Source organism: Oncorhynchus gorbuscha, linkage group LG11, assembly GCF_021184085.1.
Source record: "Oncorhynchus gorbuscha isolate QuinsamMale2020 ecotype Even-year linkage group LG11, OgorEven_v1.0, whole genome shotgun sequence".
Lineage (NCBI taxonomy): Eukaryota > Metazoa > Chordata > Actinopteri > Salmoniformes > Salmonidae > Oncorhynchus > Oncorhynchus gorbuscha.
This window is the reverse complement of record NC_060183.1, coordinates 46,446,059-46,464,512: the sequence shown is the minus strand read 5'-3', so window position 1 is coordinate 46,464,512 and position 18,454 is coordinate 46,446,059. Positions and strand designations below refer to the sequence as shown.

The 18,454-nt window shown below is 46.5% G+C and overlaps 1 protein-coding gene across 3 annotated transcripts in view; it reads right to left on the bottom strand.

The window, feature by feature from the left end:
• Positions 1-18,454, bottom strand: part of unc5cb (unc-5 netrin receptor Cb) — a 198,600-nt gene that overhangs the window by 50,418 nt on the left and 129,728 nt on the right. For all 3 annotated transcript variants that reach the window (XR_006841296.1, XM_046369828.1, XM_046369829.1), the window contains exon 4: positions 16,815-16,918. Coding sequence is in view for 2 of the 3 variants with exons in the window: in XM_046369828.1 (XP_046225784.1) it covers positions 16,815-16,918 (104 nt within the window). In the remaining variant the exon portion in view is untranslated. The remainder of the gene's footprint in view (positions 1-16,814; positions 16,919-18,454) is intronic.

The following is an 18,454-nucleotide window of genomic DNA, read 5'->3' as shown; positions in this document are numbered from 1 at the left end:
TAGCATCTCATATCATTTATCACGGTGATACCAGGGCCAATCAAACAGCACACAGAGACGACACAAAATCTGCTCTCGACTCTCCTACAGAAGAAAAAGCTGTGTTTTTAACCCTGAGATAATGAGATAGCTGAAGAGTCACTTCACTAGACGAGGGGAGGATCGAAACGACAGGCAACAGGAGATCGCAATGTGTCTGGTGAATATGATATCTGAGAAATAACACCGTCGTCTCATGTCATAAACCAGCGTTTCCCAAACTCGGTCCTGGGGACCCCAAAGGGTTGAGCGTTTTTTTTTCATTTTCATTTTCTAACACTACACAGCCGATTCAAATGAGCAAAGCTTGATGATTATTTGATTATGTGAATCAGCTGTGTGGTGCTAGGGCAAGAAACAAAACGTGTACCCATTGGGGTCCCCAGGACCGAGTTTGTGAAGCCCTGTCATAAACAGTAATAAGCATGTCAAGTGAATGAATGATTGAAGGATACCTATCATTACCAATACGCATCTCATCTGTCTTAGTACGTATGTCAGTGTCTGTTTGACACCTGGTGTGGCTTCGTCAGTTAGTTGAAACAAGAATATGACCCGGGAGATAGTGAAATGAAACAGAAATACAACAAACTGTTTTACAAACCCATTCTGTAGGAACGCCATTAATCCAGCACGCATACCAATCAAGGTGAATGTCTTGTGAGTATCAACGTGACGGGTATTAAATCCATTGCTAAAAAGTCATCAACATAATGATAGCAGATAGCGATGCTGCCCGTGGTAATCAGAAAAGTCCACCAACGTAAATCAATAAGGACATATAAACCCAGGGGACGGGAGGCACAAGTTATTATACGCATCACTACATTTACTGAGGAAAACAAGCAAACAACACACACAAACAGAAACCCGTGGAAGCAGCGCGTGTGTGTGTGTGTGTGTGTGTGTGTGTGTGTGTGTGTGTGTGTGTGTGTGTGTGTGTGTGTGTGTGTGTGTGTGTGTGTGTGTGTGTGTGTGTGTGTGTGTGTGTGTGTGTGTGTGTGTGTGTGTGTGTGTGTGTGTGTGTGTGTGTGTGTTTAGCACAACTGAGTGGGACGCTGATTGGCCTCGGCCTGCTGGGACAGTGGTTATGTTATTTTTTTACCCTTGTCCTGATGGAGCTGTGTGTGTGTGTTCCCGTGTGTGCGCTGTGTGTGTGTGTTCCCGTGTGTGCGCTGAGTATGCGTGGTCCTCTGTGTGCCAACGGAATACACACTCACCTTGCCTCACACTAAAGGGAACACGGCCATTCAGAACATCGGAATTAAATAGTGAACGAGGCTGACAAATAAGACGCGCCGGACCGATCACATCACACGTGAAGATTCCCTATGAACATACCCGCCTGACAGTAGTACTGACTGATGGCCATTTTGAGACTGTTCTCTCTTTGTACTGATGGGTCGACTAAAAGGGGTTGTGACAAAGCTTCCAATGAAACAAACGAGGGAGATGAAGGTAAGAAGAAGAAGAGTCAAAGACATGATGGAGTTGATTGACACATTGTTCTGTTAACCACAGGCTTTGGTATGTGAAAAGCCTGTTCTTGTAATGGGGATTGACAGTCGGCACAGAGAGGTGGTTATCTAATTTTGCACCAACCAGAGAAGCAACCTCTCCAAAGAGGCTGCGTTCAGAAGTCAAGAGCGGTGTGAGGGTAATTAAAAACGGAACAAAAGAGCCTTTTTAACGCTGTAGAAAGAGGGAGGGAGAGGCGAGGAGGAGAGGCGAGGAGGAGAGGCGAGGAGGAGAGGCGAGGAGGAGAGGCGAGGAGGAGAGGCGAGGAGGAGAGGCGAGGAGGAGAGACGAGGAGGAGAGGCGAGGAGGAGAGACAAGGAGGTGGAAACTCTTGTCAAAAAAGAAAGGGAAGTGTGTGTGTGTGTGTGTGTGTGTGTGTGTGTGTGTGTGTGTGTGTGTGTGTGTGTGTGTGTGTGTGTGTGTGTGTGTGTGTGTGTGTGTGTGTGTGTGTGTGTGTGTGTGTGTGTGTGTGTGTGTGTGTGTGTGTGTGTGTGTGTGTGTGTGTGTGTGTTTGTGTGCGCACGTGCATGTGTAAAGACTGCCACGGCTCATATTTGTCACTCAAAGTCAATGCACTGTTCACACAATATGAGTCATTTTTACACTTTTACTAATATAATTATAACTAGTAAACGTGTGACCATGGATGCCTAGGAGAGACAATAACACATTTTAGAACCATCATATGAGTGATCAAAATAACTCAAAAAACGTTCCCACCCCCTGTCACACACACACACAAACACAGAGATGCTGGCACCGAGCTTGTTACCGGCTGATTGGCACCGGCACATTCCGGGAGGTAATTGGCACAATTCTAGTCGTTAACGCAGGGAAATAGCCACATGTCAACTGTCATAAAGAGAGGGAGGGAGTCTTTATGTCAGAGATGAGAAAATAAACAGTGAAAGAGAGAGAAAGAAACAGAAGTAGAGCGAGAGTGGGAGAGAAATAGAGAGAGAGGACGAGCGAGGGAGAGAGAGAGAGAGAGAGGATGAGGGAGCGAGCTAGAGAGACTGGAAAACCATAATACATGCAGGTGAGTGAATGAGCCTGCCAGAAGGAGAGGGAATGAGAGAGAGAGAGAGAGAGAGAGAGAGAGAGAGAGAGAGAGAGAGAGAGAGAGAGAGAGAGAGAGAGAGAGAGAGAGAGAGAGAGAGAGAGAGAGAGAGAGAGAGAGAGAGAGAGAGAGAGAGAGGATTGAGAAGAGATAAAGTCATACCGTAATGACAATTTATGGTGTGGGAGGAAGAGTGGGAGAGGAGAGATGAAGAGGACGGACAGAGAGAGAGAGGAAGAACCTAGCTAGTAGCGCCTCATGAACACCTACTGTACTCTCAGATAAATGACTGGATTCAGGCCAGGGTAATATGAGATTCAAAATCACACAATTCATTCTTATCTCCTAATTACTGAGTCTCTCTCTGTGTGTTTTGTATTGTGTAGATTAGAGGGATGTGAAATGATTATCAAATCTCTCGTCCTATAGTATAGACCTAAATCGCTTCCTTTTTGAAAGGCAAAATGTATTGTTTTAAGAACAATGACTACCGTATTCTAATCTGCTTACATGACAAAAAAACATGCCGGTTATGAACATGCAGTACATGCGCACACACCGGCACGCCCACAAGATCCTGCACGTGGAGAAGATGATGATGATGATGGATCGATGTGGTTGGAGATGTGTGTGTGTTTGTGTGTGTGTGTGGGCGTCCAGTCAGAACACTAACTGGAGGCACTATCAGGCACAGACGTCCTCATTACCACTGGAGGCCAAGGGGACAGTGGAGGTCAGCTGTGTCAGAGAGGTTCGTCTTCAGCTCTAATTGTCTACTGGGTTTGGGTAAGCCACCTCCACTGCCCAAGACCTGTCCATACCGTCTCTAGTCCTGGTGCTGCTGTCATTACAGCTCTCTGTCCCCTCTAACAGACTGAGGGTTGAACCTTGTGGGTGGGTTGCAGAGCTCCATGCTACCACACCTAACGACCCCATCTTGTGAAATGTTGTTAGTGGTCGAGACGAAGATGTAGAGCTGTGAGTGCAAAACGTATTTGTTTTTGCATTTATACAAGACAAACCCCATGGCAAGCTGTGGGTGGAAAGCACTGAAAATGGGCCGGGTGGTTGGATCATTTGGATGGAACGGAAAATGAGAGTAATCACTGAGGGAATATATTCCAAGTGAAGTAAAACGGGATATTTTTTGTACAGGCCTGTAGAAGTCCTTCACTGTGTGACTGACTGATCTTTCTGAGTAAGAACCTGTGTCATTTATTCATATAGTCATCTATATTACTATACATCTCCACTACACACACAAATGACACATCTGGAGAGCGAGCTACGCAAGCTTACAGAATGATTATTCACTCACAGCGAGCGAGACAACAAACCATATATGCCCTAAATCTGTCCTGACTACGAATATGGAAATATGTGCCAAATCAACGTGTAATAAATACTAATATGACAGAAAGGAGAGAGCTGTGGGTTTACTGGGTATAAAGATATACATACATGTGATGCCCTTCTCCATATTTATGCATCAGATCAGAGTTGAAAACAACAGTACATCTGATGTACCCTGAATGGGGGGGAGTTATGGATATGAGTATAATAGACCGAGGTTAGTTCATTGTGTTGACTGCTGTTGGCTGTGGTAGCCTTGCTCATATCTCATTCTTAGCTCACTGAGAACCCTGTCCTGGGTGGGTGGTGAAGTACCTGAAGTCTTGATAGGCACCCTATAACTCAGGCCTGCTCATAGCTAATGTTCCCTCAAAACAAATGTGCCACTGAGCAATTTTCAGGTCTGCTGAGCGCAACTTCCGGCGAGCGTTTACTGTGACCACTGAGGCTGTGTAGTCACTTTAAGTTAGTTTCAGACAGCCTACTGCGGCTATTTGATCATAATGTAGGCCTACCAGAGTAGCTTACCATCAAAAACAATGGAGAAAATGCATCCCATGACATTTTAGCATGGACATATCTGTTCTACCACTCAGCCTACAGTAGCAGTGTGGTGTTCAATGTAGGCCTACATACCATGAGACGAATCCAATTGTCCTTCAGACAAGGAGGTGACTGAAAATGTTTGATGCAAGAAACCACTTTACAAAATAAAATGCAGCATTATTCCCATACCATTATTACAGAGAATCATTACTTATGTTACCCTCTGCCTATTGGCCACTTCGCTTATTCAGATCCGTTTCAAAATAAAACATTGCTCCGTTAACACCAACAAAAAAAAGCTCTTTACCTGACTCGCTTTTCAAAGATGTCTAGAAATGCACACGTTTTATGCTCCCCCTGTAAGGAACAATCACTCCCCCATTGCTGACTACAAATGATCTATAACTGGGCTAATAACTCACTAACTAGCAAAGGATATGTACAAATGTGCACACGTCACTACATGTAGCTCTCACTTTGATCTCATAATAAACTACTCACGTCCGTTCATGCTGTACACATAGTCCAGTTTAAAGTGAATTGCACAGATCCACATATGGCAATGGTCCATTTTCATACACTGTAGGCCTACTGCGAATCTGATTTGTTATGGCGCACCGGTCTGTGTAGAGTACGGGCCTGAGTCGTGCCTGTCAATGCAGTAGAATCCTACTCCTATGCATTCTGCCTCCAAGAAAATCTCGTGCATAGTTTGTTTTGCAAACTAAGTCTTGCATAGATACTTTTGTTTCTGTATGTTGCGTTGAAAGTGTCACAATTCCCAAAGTAAAGGGAAACATTGATAGTGTTATCTAGTGGGGAAAACTCTTAAAAAGTCTAGGGAAGTTCAATCTCGTTCTTCTCTGCGCAGGCTAATATTACTTCTGCGTGGCAGTCCCGGGGGAGCTGCACGGCCGCACATGCGCACAACTTCAAGGGAACATTGATCATAACAAGAAGAGGAGGGAACATGGGAAGGGAACATGTCTAACCTACAAGAAGAGGAGTTATCCCCTGCAGGACTTTTAAGTTTTAAGAGACCTAGGTGCTATTGTCAGTACTACTGTACTGTGTTCCTCTCTTTCATCTACCTGTGACATTCCTGTTGGAGACTTTACAAATGGATGTTTGTTCACGTTTGACTCTGCGACTCCGAGACACACAAAGAGAAGGAGAGAGAGCAACAAAGGAATGAGAGAGAGCAAAAAAAAACAGAAAGGAGAGAGAAAATGAGAAAGCGAGCCAGAGCCGTGAATCATACCCCAGGAACACATCACGACTGAGATGATTGACAAGCGGCATCCTGAAGGGGAGTCATTGGGTTGGTTGCCATGGGGATTAGGTCTGGCCTCCTGACACACACTCTCCCCTGGGTCGCACTAATGAACACACACGTCCTGTTCCTCCACTGTTCCTCCAATGACCAGGCACTCAAAAGGGCTCACACCCTCCACCCCTCGCCTTGTCTCCTCTGCTCATCTGATGGTGAAGCACTCTGCTGTTCACTGGCACGGTGACCTGACTGACGGCCTGTTGTGTACTTTACACCTTAGCCTTCCCTGTGAAGAGGGACCGGGGCTAAAAGTATATTTAGACTGAAGAATACCAGTTACACAGCATGAGAGAAAAAGTGCAAACTGGACTGGCCAGGGATTCAAGCTTTTCTAGATTGGTGTGTATGAAATAGACTGTAAATCAAATCAGATCAAATCATATGTTTTTTAGTCACGTGCCGAATACAACAGGTTACAGTGAAATGCTTACTTACGAGCCCCTAACCAACAATGCAGTTTAAGAAAATACAGATAAGAATAAGAGATAAGAAATTAAAGAGCAGCAATAAAATAACAATAGCGAGACTATATACAGGGGGGGTACCGGTACAGAGTCCATGTGCAGCGGCACCGGTTAGTTGAGGTAATATGTACATGTAGGTAGAGTTATTAAAGCGACTATGCACAGAAAAACAGAAAGTAGCAGCGGTGTAAAAGAGGGGGGGGGGGGGGCAATTAGTCTGGGTAGCCATTTGATTAGGTGTTCAGGAGTCTTATGGCTTGGGGGTAGAAGCTGTTTTAGAAGCCTCTTGGACCTAGACTTGGCGCTCCGGTACCGCTTGCCATTAGGTAGCAAACAGTCTATGACTAGGGTGGCTGGAGTCTTTGACAATTTTGAGGACCATCCTCTGACACCGCCTGGTATAGAGGCCCTAGATGGCAGGAAGCTTGATCCCATTGATGTACTACCCTCTGTAGTGCCTTGCGGTCAGAGGCCGAGCAGTTGCCATACCAGGCAGTGATGCAACCAGTCAGGATGCTCTCGATGGTGCAGCTGTAGAAACTTTTGAGGATCTGAGGACCCATGCCAAATCTTTTCAGTCTCCTGAGGAGGAATAGGTTTTGTTGTGCCCTCTTCACTGTCTTGGTGTGCTTGGACCATGATAGTTTGTTGGTGATGTGTGCACTGAGAAACTTGAATCTCTCAACCTGCACCGCTCCAGCCCTGTTGCTGAGAATGGGGGTGTGCTTGGTCTTCTTTTTCCTGTAGTTCACAATCATCTCCTTTGTCTTGATCACATTGAGGGAGAGGTTGTTGTCCTGGCACCACATGGCCAGGTCTCTGACCTCCTCCCTATAGGCTGTCTCGTCATTGTCGGTGATCAGGCCTACCACTGTTGTGTCATCGGCAAACGTAATGATGGAAATCTTATGTTTTATTACATACAGCCGGGAGGAACTATTGGATATAAGAGCAACGTCAACTTACCAACATTACGACCAGGAATACGACTTTCCTGGATCCTCTGTCTGGTCCACCACCCAGGACAATGAATCGGATCCCAGCCAGCGACCCTAAACAACAGCACCGCAGGAGGGGCAGAAGAAGCGGCCTTCTGGTCATGGTTCCGTAGACGGGCACATCGTGCACCGCTCCCGAGTTTACTACTCACCAACGTCCAGTCTCTTGACAAGGTAGACGAAATCCGAGCAAGGGTTGCTTTCCAGAGAGACATCAGAGATTGTAACGTTCTTTGTTTCACAGAAACGTGACTCACTCGAGACACGCTATCGGAGTCGGTACAACCACCTGGTTTCTTCACGCCACGAGCCGACAGAAACAAACATCTCTCTGGTAAGAAGAAGGGCGGGGGGGTATGCCTTATGATTAACGAGACGTGGTGTGATCATAACAACATACAGGAAATCAAGTCCTTTTGCTCACCTGACCTAGAAATCCTTACAATCAAATGTCGACCTCATTATCTACCAAGAGAATTCTCTTCGATTATAATCACATCCCCGTAGCTGGGGATTTTAACAAGGCTAATCTGAAAACAAGACTCCCTAAATTTTATCAGCATATCGAATGCGCTACCCAGGCGGAAAACATTTTGGATAATCTGACCACGACTCCATTTTGTTGCTCCCAGCCTATAGACAGAAATTAAAACAGGAAACGCCCACGCTCAGGTTTGTTCAACGCTGGTCCGACCAATCTGATTCCACGCTTCAAGATTGCTTCGATCACGTGAACTGGGATATGTTCCGCATAACGTCGGACAATAAAATTGATGAATACGCTGATTCGGTGAGCGAGTTTATTAGCAAGTGCATCGGTGATGTTGTACCCACATCAACTATTAAAACCTTCCCCAACCAGAAACCGTGGAATGATGGATTTTACCCTCCAAACTCGTCAAAGGAATAAAATGATTCTGCCAGTCCGTGGTGAGTAATCGGAGTCCTGATGTCCAGAAGTTAGTTTTGATCATTTTCAGCAACATTGTACAAAATAAGTACAAAAATGCAAACTGCAAACAAACAAAAAAACACAATCGGTTGGGGAGACATAAAACGTCTTCCTTTTTAGTATGAACAATGATTCAGTGAAAACAATGAGCAATGAGTTCCCTAATTTGACCATGGTTAGATTAATTTGGAACAAATGTGTTTTCCCCGTGAAATTCATCATCCTGCTACTATGGGTGAGAGGATATGTAGGTGAGAGCCTACCTGGTGTTCAACCTTCCCAAGTAACCTACCACCTCCGCATTCTCCACTGGCTCCCAGTCGAGGCTCGCATCAAATTCAAGACCCTGGGAGAACTTCATTGAGGGAAAATGTACTGACTATGACTGATATGTGGTAAGATGAATGCAATGACTATAAGTAACTCTGGATAAGACTGTCGGCTAAAGAACTCAAATGTAAAAAATATAGACATGATTCTGTTTCCTAGCCCTCTCTCATCTCAACCCCTCTCCGCTTCTCTCCTCCTCTCCTCTTCTCATCCCCTCTCCTCTTCTCTCCTCCTCTCCTATTCTCATCCCCTCTCCTCTTCTCATCCCCTCTCCTCTTCTCATCCCCTCTCCTCTTCTCTCCTCCTCTACTATTCTCATCCCCTCTCCTCCTCTCCTCTTCTCATCCCCTCTCCTCTTCTCTCCTCCTCTCCTATTCTCATCCCCTCTCCTCCTCTCCTCTTCTCATCCCCTCTCCTCCTCTCCTCTTCTCATCCCCTCTCCTCTTCTCTCCTCCTCTCCTATTCTCATCCCCTCTCCTCCTCTCCTCTTCTCATCCCCTCTCCTCTTCTCTCCTCCTCTCCTCTTCTCTCCTCCTCTCCTTCTCTCCTTCTCCTCCTCCTCTCCTTCTCTCCTTCTCCTCCTCTCCTTCTCTCCTTCTCCTCCTCTCCTCTACTCTCCTCCTCTCCTTCTCTCCTTCTCCTCCTCTCTCCTCCTCTCCTTCTCTCCTTCTCCTCATCTCCTCTTCTCTCCTCCTCTCCTTCTCTCCTTCTCTCCTTCTCTCCTTCTCCTCCTCTCCTTCTCTCCTTCTCCTCCTCTCTCCTCCTCTCCTTCTCTCCTTCTCCTCATCTCCTCTTCTCTCCTCCTCTCCTTCTCTCCTTCTCTCCTTCTCTCCTTCTCTCCTTCTCCTCCTCTCCTCTTCTCATCCCCTCCTCTTCTCTCCTCTTCTCATCCCCTCTCCTCTTCTCTCCTTCTCTCCTCTTCTCATCCCCTCTCCTCTTCTCTCCTTCTCTCCTCTGGTGTGTAAATCTGTTTGGACTTAGAGGGGCCTCTTCCCCGTGGAGCACCAATGACTCGTTACCCATGATAACACGGCAGGACCCCGGCAGACGACGAGATGCCGGAATTAAAAGCCTGCTTCCATGGCAACAGGCTCAGCAGCAAAGCGGCTGCGCCACGTCACCCCTGAACCCTGTCTTTATCTGGGGGCTGTGACAAGTGCTTTGAAGTGGAGCGAGAGACGGAGGGTAGGAAGAGAAGAAAAGAGAGAAGAAAAGAGAGAGAGAGGGAGAACGATAAAGCCACATTCTTTCAGGAGGCAGATGTAAGTTGGTTTTAGGAGCTGCTTGCCACATCTTCATGGTGTGAAAGGAGGAGACTGTGTGCCACTGGTGTGGGCTGACCCTTTATGCCCTCTGGGCTTTAATGACAAGGCCTTACAAAGGTAATGAAAGGGTCCAACATTCTCTCCTTCTTCTCTATCTATATCCCCCCCTACTCCCTCACTTCTAGCCTGATCTCTCTTGAGTGAGCTTTACAGAAACCATGAGAAACCAAAATGGTGGTCTCACCAAACCATTACTCCCACTAGAATAGCCTCTCGGATTTCATTTTTCCTCTGCTCTTGATTAAGTACATTAAATATGTATGGGGATGGAAACACATGTAACAATGACTTTTAGGGGAGCCTGGTTTATGTCTAATGTATTCAGAGCACACAGTAAGACTTATATAAATGACTCAACTGCTGTGCTATTTCAGAAACCTCAATCCCAGTATTTCAGTCCTCTCAGGCCAAAGCCTCATTGGTAATGTTGGTGAGAGGAGCCAAAATAAATGTCTGCTGCAGCTTGTTTTCTTTGTGTGTGTGTGTGTGTGTGTGTGTGTGTGTGTGTGTGTGTGTGTGTGTGTGTGTGTGTGTGTGTGTGTGTGTGTGTGTGTGTGTGTGTGTGTGTGTGTGTGTGTGTGTGTGTGCGTGCGTGTGCGCGTGCGCGTGTGCGTGTGCGTGTGCGTGCGCGTGTGCGTGTGTGTGTGTTTAACTATATTAGTGGGGACCAGAAGTCCAACTTGGGGACATTTTGTTAGTCCCCACAAGCTGTATGGGGATGAGGGTTAAGGTTAGAATTAGTGTTAGGGTTAGAATTAGGAGCTAGGGTTAGTTTTAGGGTTAAGGTTTGAAGCTAGGGTTAGTTTTAGGGTTAGGAGCTAGGTTTAGGGTTACGGTTCGGTTTTCGGGTTAAGGTCAGGGTTAGGGTTAAGGTCAGGGTAATGGTTAAGGTCAGGGTTATGGTTAAGGTCAGGGTTATGGTTAAGGATAGGTTTATTGGTCAGGGTTAGGGTAGGGTACGGGTTAGGATCAGGGGTTAGGGAAAATGGGACTGAACTGTATGTCTCCACAAGGTTAGTTTGTGTGTGTGTGTGTTGAGTAGTTAGAGTGGGAGTGTGTGTTTGTTCCAATATCTATCGGTACATCAGACATCAATGTGTAGCATCAGGGCTAGCTGTGTAAACGGTCTGTGAGGCCTGAAGGATTATTCCTCCTCTGTCTCAACCCATCCCCTGGAGGAACACACTGTTTGTGTACTGTGTACTGGGGATGTTCATCTTTTTCTGTTTCTTTCTCACAACAAGAAAGTATGCTGCATCACCACAGTGGGCAGAAAGTATGCTGCATCACCACAGTGGGCAGAAAGTATGCTGCATCACCACAGTGGGCAGAAAGTATGCTGCATCACCACAGTGGGCGGAAAGTATGCTGCATCACCACAGTGGGCAGAAAGTATGCTGCATCACCACAGTGGGCAGAAAGTATGCTGCATCACCACAGTGGGCAGAAGGTATGCTGCATCACCACAGTGGGCAGAAAGTATGCTGCATCACCACAGTGGGCAGAAAGTATGCTGCATCACCACAGTGGGCAGAAAGTATGCTGCATTACCACAGTGGGCAGAAAGTATGCTGCATCACCACAGTGGGCAGAAAGTATGCTGCATCACCACAGTGGGCAGAAAGTATGCTGCATCACCACAGTGGGCAGAAAGTATGCTGCATCACCACAGTGGGCAGAAAGTATGCTGCATCACCACAGTGGGCAGAAAGTATGCTGCATCACCACAGTGGGCAGAAAGTATGCTGCATCACCACAGTGGGCAGAAAGTATGCTGCATCACCACAGTGGGCAGAAAGTATGCTGCATCACCACAGTGGGCAGAAACTTTGCTGTATCACCACAGTGGGCAGAAACTATGCAGTTTCTTGCTGTAGAGGAATCATTATAACTTATCTTGTGCCAATGCAGATTATTTTGGCTACTGCAGGTCAGCATCAAAGCATTGATGATGTCAGCGCTTTTAAATCACCAAAACACATCAAAAGTGGTGCTTTTAAACCACTCATATACCAGTATTTTGTATTCACAATACATTTTCATATTTTCAGGAGTATGTGCTTCAATATTACATAAATCCAATAATTGGAAAAGGACATAGACAAAAAAAATCTGGGAGCAGATTAATATTGTAAAAGGTCAACAGGAGAAGTAGGCTACCTGTGTAATCTCAGATTATCAGAGATTATCCCATAATTGTAGAGAGTGTGGTGCATACAGTAGATGCCATTATGGATGAAATTGTGATAATCCCCTTTAAAACAGCACCAGAGTAGATAGAAATGGTTGTCCTCAGAAAACATGAATAATTCAATAGTAATACTACTGTGATTTTGACAAACATTGCCAATAAACTGACTACCTGAAATTGCATCATCAGCTGTCATGTTCAATCCAATACAGTAATGAAGGACCACAAAAAATACAAAAGCTGCTCCCAGCATCGAAGGTCCATACCAGGTCAAACTGTGTGTTTGTATGTGTGTGTGTACAGTACGTGTGTGTGTGTGTGTGTGTGTGTGTGTGTGTGTGTGTGTGTGTGTGTGTGTGTGTGTGTGTGTGTGTGTGTGTGTGTGTGTGTGTGTGTGTGTGTGTGTGTGTGTGTGTGTGTGTGTGTGTGTGTGTGTGTGTGTGTGTGTGTGTGTGTGTGTGAGTACAGTATTATGTTTTGTTTTCATTCGAATATGTGATGTGAATCCTCGCGTAGCACCATCTACAGTACGCCTGGAAAATAAAGCTGAGTCCATGAGAATCCATCTAAGTGATTTAGCATAGTGCTGTAAGACATGGGCAGAATGGGCACATTAGGCCACCACCTCGCTGCCTGGCATTGACTGCCTGCCTGCCTCACCCTCTCTGCCCTGGCCTGGGCATAGCCCTCTCGTGAAAGAGCCACGGAGACAACTGACAACCCACTGGATCCAAACCCAACAACCCTCAACAGCTCTTCTCTCTCCCTCCCTCTCTGTCTCCCTGTGGCTGGAATACGACAGACAGCTCTTCTCTTCCTCCCTCTCTGCTTCCTGTGGCTGGAATACGACAGACAGCTCTTCTCTTCCTCCCTCTCTGTCTCCCTGTGGCTGGAATACGACAGACAGCTCTTCTCTTCCTCCCTCTCTGTCTCCCTGTGGCTGGAATACGACAGACAGCTCTTCTCTTCCTCCCTCTCTGTCTCCCTGTGGCTGGAATACAACAGCTCTTCTCTTCCTCCCTCTCTGTCTCCCTGCAGCTGGAATACAACAGCTCTTCTCTTCCTCCCTCTCTGTCTCCCTGTGGCTGGAATACGACAGACAGCTCTTCTCTTCCTCCCTCTCTGTCTCCCTGCGGCTGAAATACAACAGCTCTTCTCTTCCTCCCTCTCTGTCTCCCTGTGGCTGGAATACGACAGACAGCTCTTCTCTTCCTCCCTCTCTGTCTCCCTGTGGGTGGAATACGACAGCTCTTCTCTCTCTTCCTCTCTGTCTCCCTGCGGCTGGAATACGACAGCTCTTCTCTCTCCCCCTCCCTCTCTGTCTCCCTGTGGCTGGAATACAACAGCTCTTCTCTCTCTTCCCCCCTCTCTGTCTCCCTGTGGCTGGAATACAACAGCTCTTCTCTCTCTCCCTATCTGTCTCCCTGTGGCTGGAATACAACAGCTCTTCTCTCTCTCCCTCCCTCTCTGTCTCCCTGTGGGTGGAATACGACAGCTCTTCTCTCTCTTCCTCTCTGTCTCCCTGCGGCTGGAATACGACAGCTCTTCTCTCTACCCCTCCCTCTGTCTCCCTGTGGCTGGAATACAACAGCTCTTCTCTCTCTTCCTCCCTCTCTGTCTCCCTGTGGCCTCCCTCTCTGTCTCCCTGTGGCTGGAATACAACAGCTCTTCTCTCTCCCTCCTTCTCTGTCTCCCTGTGGCTGGAATACGACAGCTCTTTCCTCTGCAGTGACTCTGCTACATATTTCTGCAGATGCATATGCAACCACAGACTTGGGCCCATCTGTTTTTCCCTAGCCGGGTTCCTAAAGCGTTTCTGTGAGAAAATGCCTGACAAACAGACAGAGAGAGAGAGAGAGAGAGAGAGAGAGAGAGAGAGAGAGAGAGAGAGAGAGAGAGAGAGAGAGAGAGAGGAAAAAGGCTCTCAGGATCAGTTCGGGTCTATTTTCACTTTCAACAGCTGTGTTTTACTTCAGAAAATAAGAAAAATAAGGGTAATGGACTGGTGTCTTTATTTAAGTGAGGTAAGCTAGTGTGTGAATAATTAATGACGCTGGACACCTGCCTAGGCTTCCACTTCAATACAGTATCCCCTCCATTTTGATTCCATACAATCTGTCATTCCATTCAGACTTCAGGCACCTTTGTTGATGATGGCAGTGATATCATTGATTCTCTCTGCTCCGTCACAGGTGTGTCATCAGAATGAATTATCCCACTGAGCCAATCAGAGCGAAGAAGCTTGATTGGAATCACGCTGACACAAACAGTTGGAATCACCGATAGAAAAAAGCCTATTAGAAGAAGTAAGAAGTCGAGTTTCCAAGAGTTTTGGCCCAAACTTTTCTCTCCGTTTAGTTTTGTCAGCACTTCTCACCGAGGATAAAGGCAATGAAGTCCCACTCACTTAACTCAGCTTTTCCAGGTCAGTCGCAGGCCTTTTCAGAGTTCAGACCTGAGAAGAACTCACTCCAAAGGATACTTATTCTCTCTGGCTCAATCTCTCTCTCTCTGGCTCAATCTCTCTCTCTCTGGCTCTCTCTGGCTCTCTCTGGCTCTCTCTGGCTCTCTCTCTGGCTCTCTCTCTGGCTCTCTCTCTCTCTCTCTCTCTCTCTCTCTCTCTCTCTCTCTCTCTCTCTCTCTCTCTCTCTCTCTCTCTCTCTCTCTCTCTCTCTCTCTCTCTCTCTCTCTCTCTCTCTCTCTCTCTCTCTCTCTCTCTCTCTCTCTCTCTCTCTCTCTCTCTCTCTCTCTCAATTCAACTTGCTTTATAAGCATGACGTAACAATGTACATATTTCCAAAGCTTACTTTGGATATTTACAATATTAAGATAATAAGAATCAAAATTGCCAACAGGACAACAGTAACAACAATAACCAAAGGTCAAAATAACCACATATTTAACAATAAGCATAGAGGTCATGTGCAGGTTGGATGGTCTGTCAGACACTGTCCCTCAACTTATGGCAGGCAGCAATGTAGTGCGCTGCCAACCCACAGCTCTCTGCGTCCTCCCCCAACAGGACAGGTAGCCTACTCTCATCAGAGAGGTCTTTGAAACCTTGAATAAGGGTTTCAAATTTGGGGAAATGACACTATCTAATTGTTTTATATCTTTGACATTTTGTCAGGAAATTCAGCTCTGTCTCAGGTTCTGCTGTGGTGTAGTGGTTGCACAGCCTTTCCTCTACAGGGAGCCAGGTTTTCCTGTGTCTACCCTTCTCAATGGCAAGGCTGTGCTCACTGAGCCTGTACTGTCAAGGTTTTTCTAAGTTTTTGATCAGTAACCATGGTCAAATAGTTAGCCACGGTGTACTGTCGATTTAGGGCCAGACAGCACTGCATTTTGCTCTGTGCTTATGTTTCCCAATAAGCAATGTCGTTTTGTTTTGATTGTGTTGTAATTAGTTTTATTCTGATTGATTGGATGTTCTGGTCCTGATGCTTCAGTGTGATAGTAGAACAAGTTAGAACATCTCACTCTCCCACTCTCCCACTCTCTCACTCTCCCACTCTCCCACTCTCCCACTCTCCCACTCTCTCACTCTCTCACTCTCCCACTCTCTCACTCTCCCACTCTCCCACTCTCCCACTCTCTCACTCTCTCACTCCCACTCTCCCACTCTCTCACTCTCCCACTCTCTCACTCTCCCACTCTCTCACTCTCCCACTCTCTCACTCTCCCACTCTCTCACTCTCCCACTCTCTCACTCTCCCACTCTCCCACTCTCCCACTCTCTCACTCTCACTCTCCCACTCTCCCACTCTCCCACTCTCTCACTCTCTCACTCTCTCACTCTCTCACTCTCTCACTCTCGGTCCCTGTAATCTATAACGAAGGCCTTTGAATTCACCACAACGTTGTTAGGTAGTGGAATGGTGGGGTAGGGAGAAGTGCTACTTGACAAAGGGAGGACAATACACAGTGGCCCTGTTCAGGAGCCCTGCTCTCATTGCAGAAAACTTCACGTTTCCCTTCCCTTAGCCACGTTGTGATGACATGCCGAACCATTGCCCAATTTATTTAAGTAAGACATCCTGAAAGGTATGCATATCTGAGACAGAAACAACTTCATCTCAAATCTACCAGGCCACTTAAAAGATACACCCTCTTAAGATTCTAACAATTACTATTAATACATGCTATATTCAAATAAGCCTCCAGGAATGTGGTTCATGGTATCAGCCATAACACATTAGGAAGCATCGCGAACACAGGGGCGAGGAAGTAGCTCTGAGACTAAACTTAGCCAAACCAATTGATTGGGCTAATCTTCCCTGCAGGAAGTGCACTTGAAGGATTTCCTCTGACCGAATAGGTGGGTAAAAAAAAGGGACACAATGAGGCCGGAAACCAATTTGTTGTTGTAAGAGTTATACGTCTTATTGGTTTGTCATATTGCTGCGGCAGAGCCAGCTCTATACGTTAAGATCAGCAGAAAGGAGCTGGAGTTGCCATCTGTTAGGGAGGAGTAGAGACCTGGTTAAGAAGTGAGGCCCCAGTGTAGCTGACATTATGGGGCCACAGCTTTAGGCTCTTACTGCTTACAGTAGCGCTCCAGAGACACAACTAAGTTCTGCATGTTCAGGGTTTACTTGGTGAGTGCCTGTATAAACCAGCGAAGGTTACTTACTTTACTTCATTCATATGAAGACAAAATACCAGTAAATCACTGATCCTTTTAGCCATAACCTTTCACCCTTACCTCAGCAGCAGGGATCCCTTCTGGTGGGCGGCACTGAAGAAGAACTTCCTGTTCCAGAGACACTTCCTTTCCCAGGGGCTCCTGGTCAAACGTCTTCCTGAGATCTGGAGGACAAAAATGGCAACCAACCATAAATAAACATTAACATATCCCTCACATTCTACACATGATGTATGTAATAATGAGGATGCTGAATTATTTCACTGGTGTCTTTTGATGAAAAAAAGACTTAGAAGGTTTTAGACTGTCGTTCTCAGTGCGCAGCTAGCAAATACAGTACTGCATAGGGCCAATAGAGCAGTCTCTGTGAGAAATAAAGCTTGACTTCTCTTTCTCACTTTCTGTCCTCTTATTGCACAGAGAGCCTGAAGAATCAGAGGTGGATGGCAGGGAGCTGCTGAGAAAGGGATCACTCTCCCTCCTCTAATAAAAAGCCACTAGTTCTCCAGTGTGTGAGCCTGATGGAGTAGGGCAGGACTGGGACCGGGGGGGGCGTCATGCTACACTGGAACCCAAAGCTCATTAGATATATATCACCACCTGCTGGGATACGGTCTGGCAGAGGAGCTGCAGAAATAATATGGTGACGAGAAGGGAGAGAGAGCGAGAGAGGGAGGGAGGGAGCGAAAGAGAGAGAGAAAGAAAGAGAGAGGGAGCGAGAGAGAGGGGGAGAGAGAGGGGAGGAGAAAGGGGGAGTGAGAGAGAGAGGGAGAGAGAGAGGGAGAGAGGGGGGGAGTGAGAGAGAGAGGGAGAGAGGGGGAGGGGCATAGAGGGAGAGAGAGGGCTTGAGAGGAGAGAGATTTGGAGAGAGTGAGGGGGAGAGGGGGGGGGGAGCAAGAGAGAGAGACTGGGCTTGAGGTAGATTGTGTAAGAGGACAGGGGGAAGGGAGCTGTAGCGCTACAATTGCTAGAGAACAGACTCAGTGGAGTATTAAGTACACACTCGTACTCCCAAACTACAGTGACAGCACTTTCCACAGCCTACAATGTCCCGGCTCTGCTTATCATTTTAACTGTCTGACACAGGAGCCCATTTAATCAAACCCAGTAACCACATTTAATGAATAGTCTAGAATAACATTGTTCCTGTAACAAAAAACATGCTTCAGTTAATGTTGTAGTGTTTCTTTTTCTTTAAATCTGTAAACATTTTGTACTGTGTGTGAATTTAAATGTACAGGCAGCTCGGTGAGACATTTTTTTGGACACAAAGTTGTAGCCCATAGTGTCAAAGAGCACACACACACACAAGTAACTCCCTGCCAGTGTGTAATCCCTGAGAATGGGTTGGAGGAGCTCACATGAAGCCAACTCTTGACTATCAATGTTAAACCAAGCATGGACCAGCCCTGCTTACAAAGCAAAGGAAGCCCAGAGCTGAAAGGTAAGCCAAGCTGGAAATCCCATATGCTCTGAAAGTACACTGTGTCTCTAGAAGTCAAGGGTTTCCTGTGGAGTTTCAACACCTCAGCCACCCTCAGGGCAAAACCAAGAAGAAAAGCATATTTGTGCATTGTGAATGGAGTTATACATCAAACTCTCTTTATGTCAGTTTGTGAATAATGTCAATTAAATGGTATTCAGGTATTTCTGCTGTAGGGCCAGATGAGCATGCCATCAGAGTGACGTGGTGAGGTTGG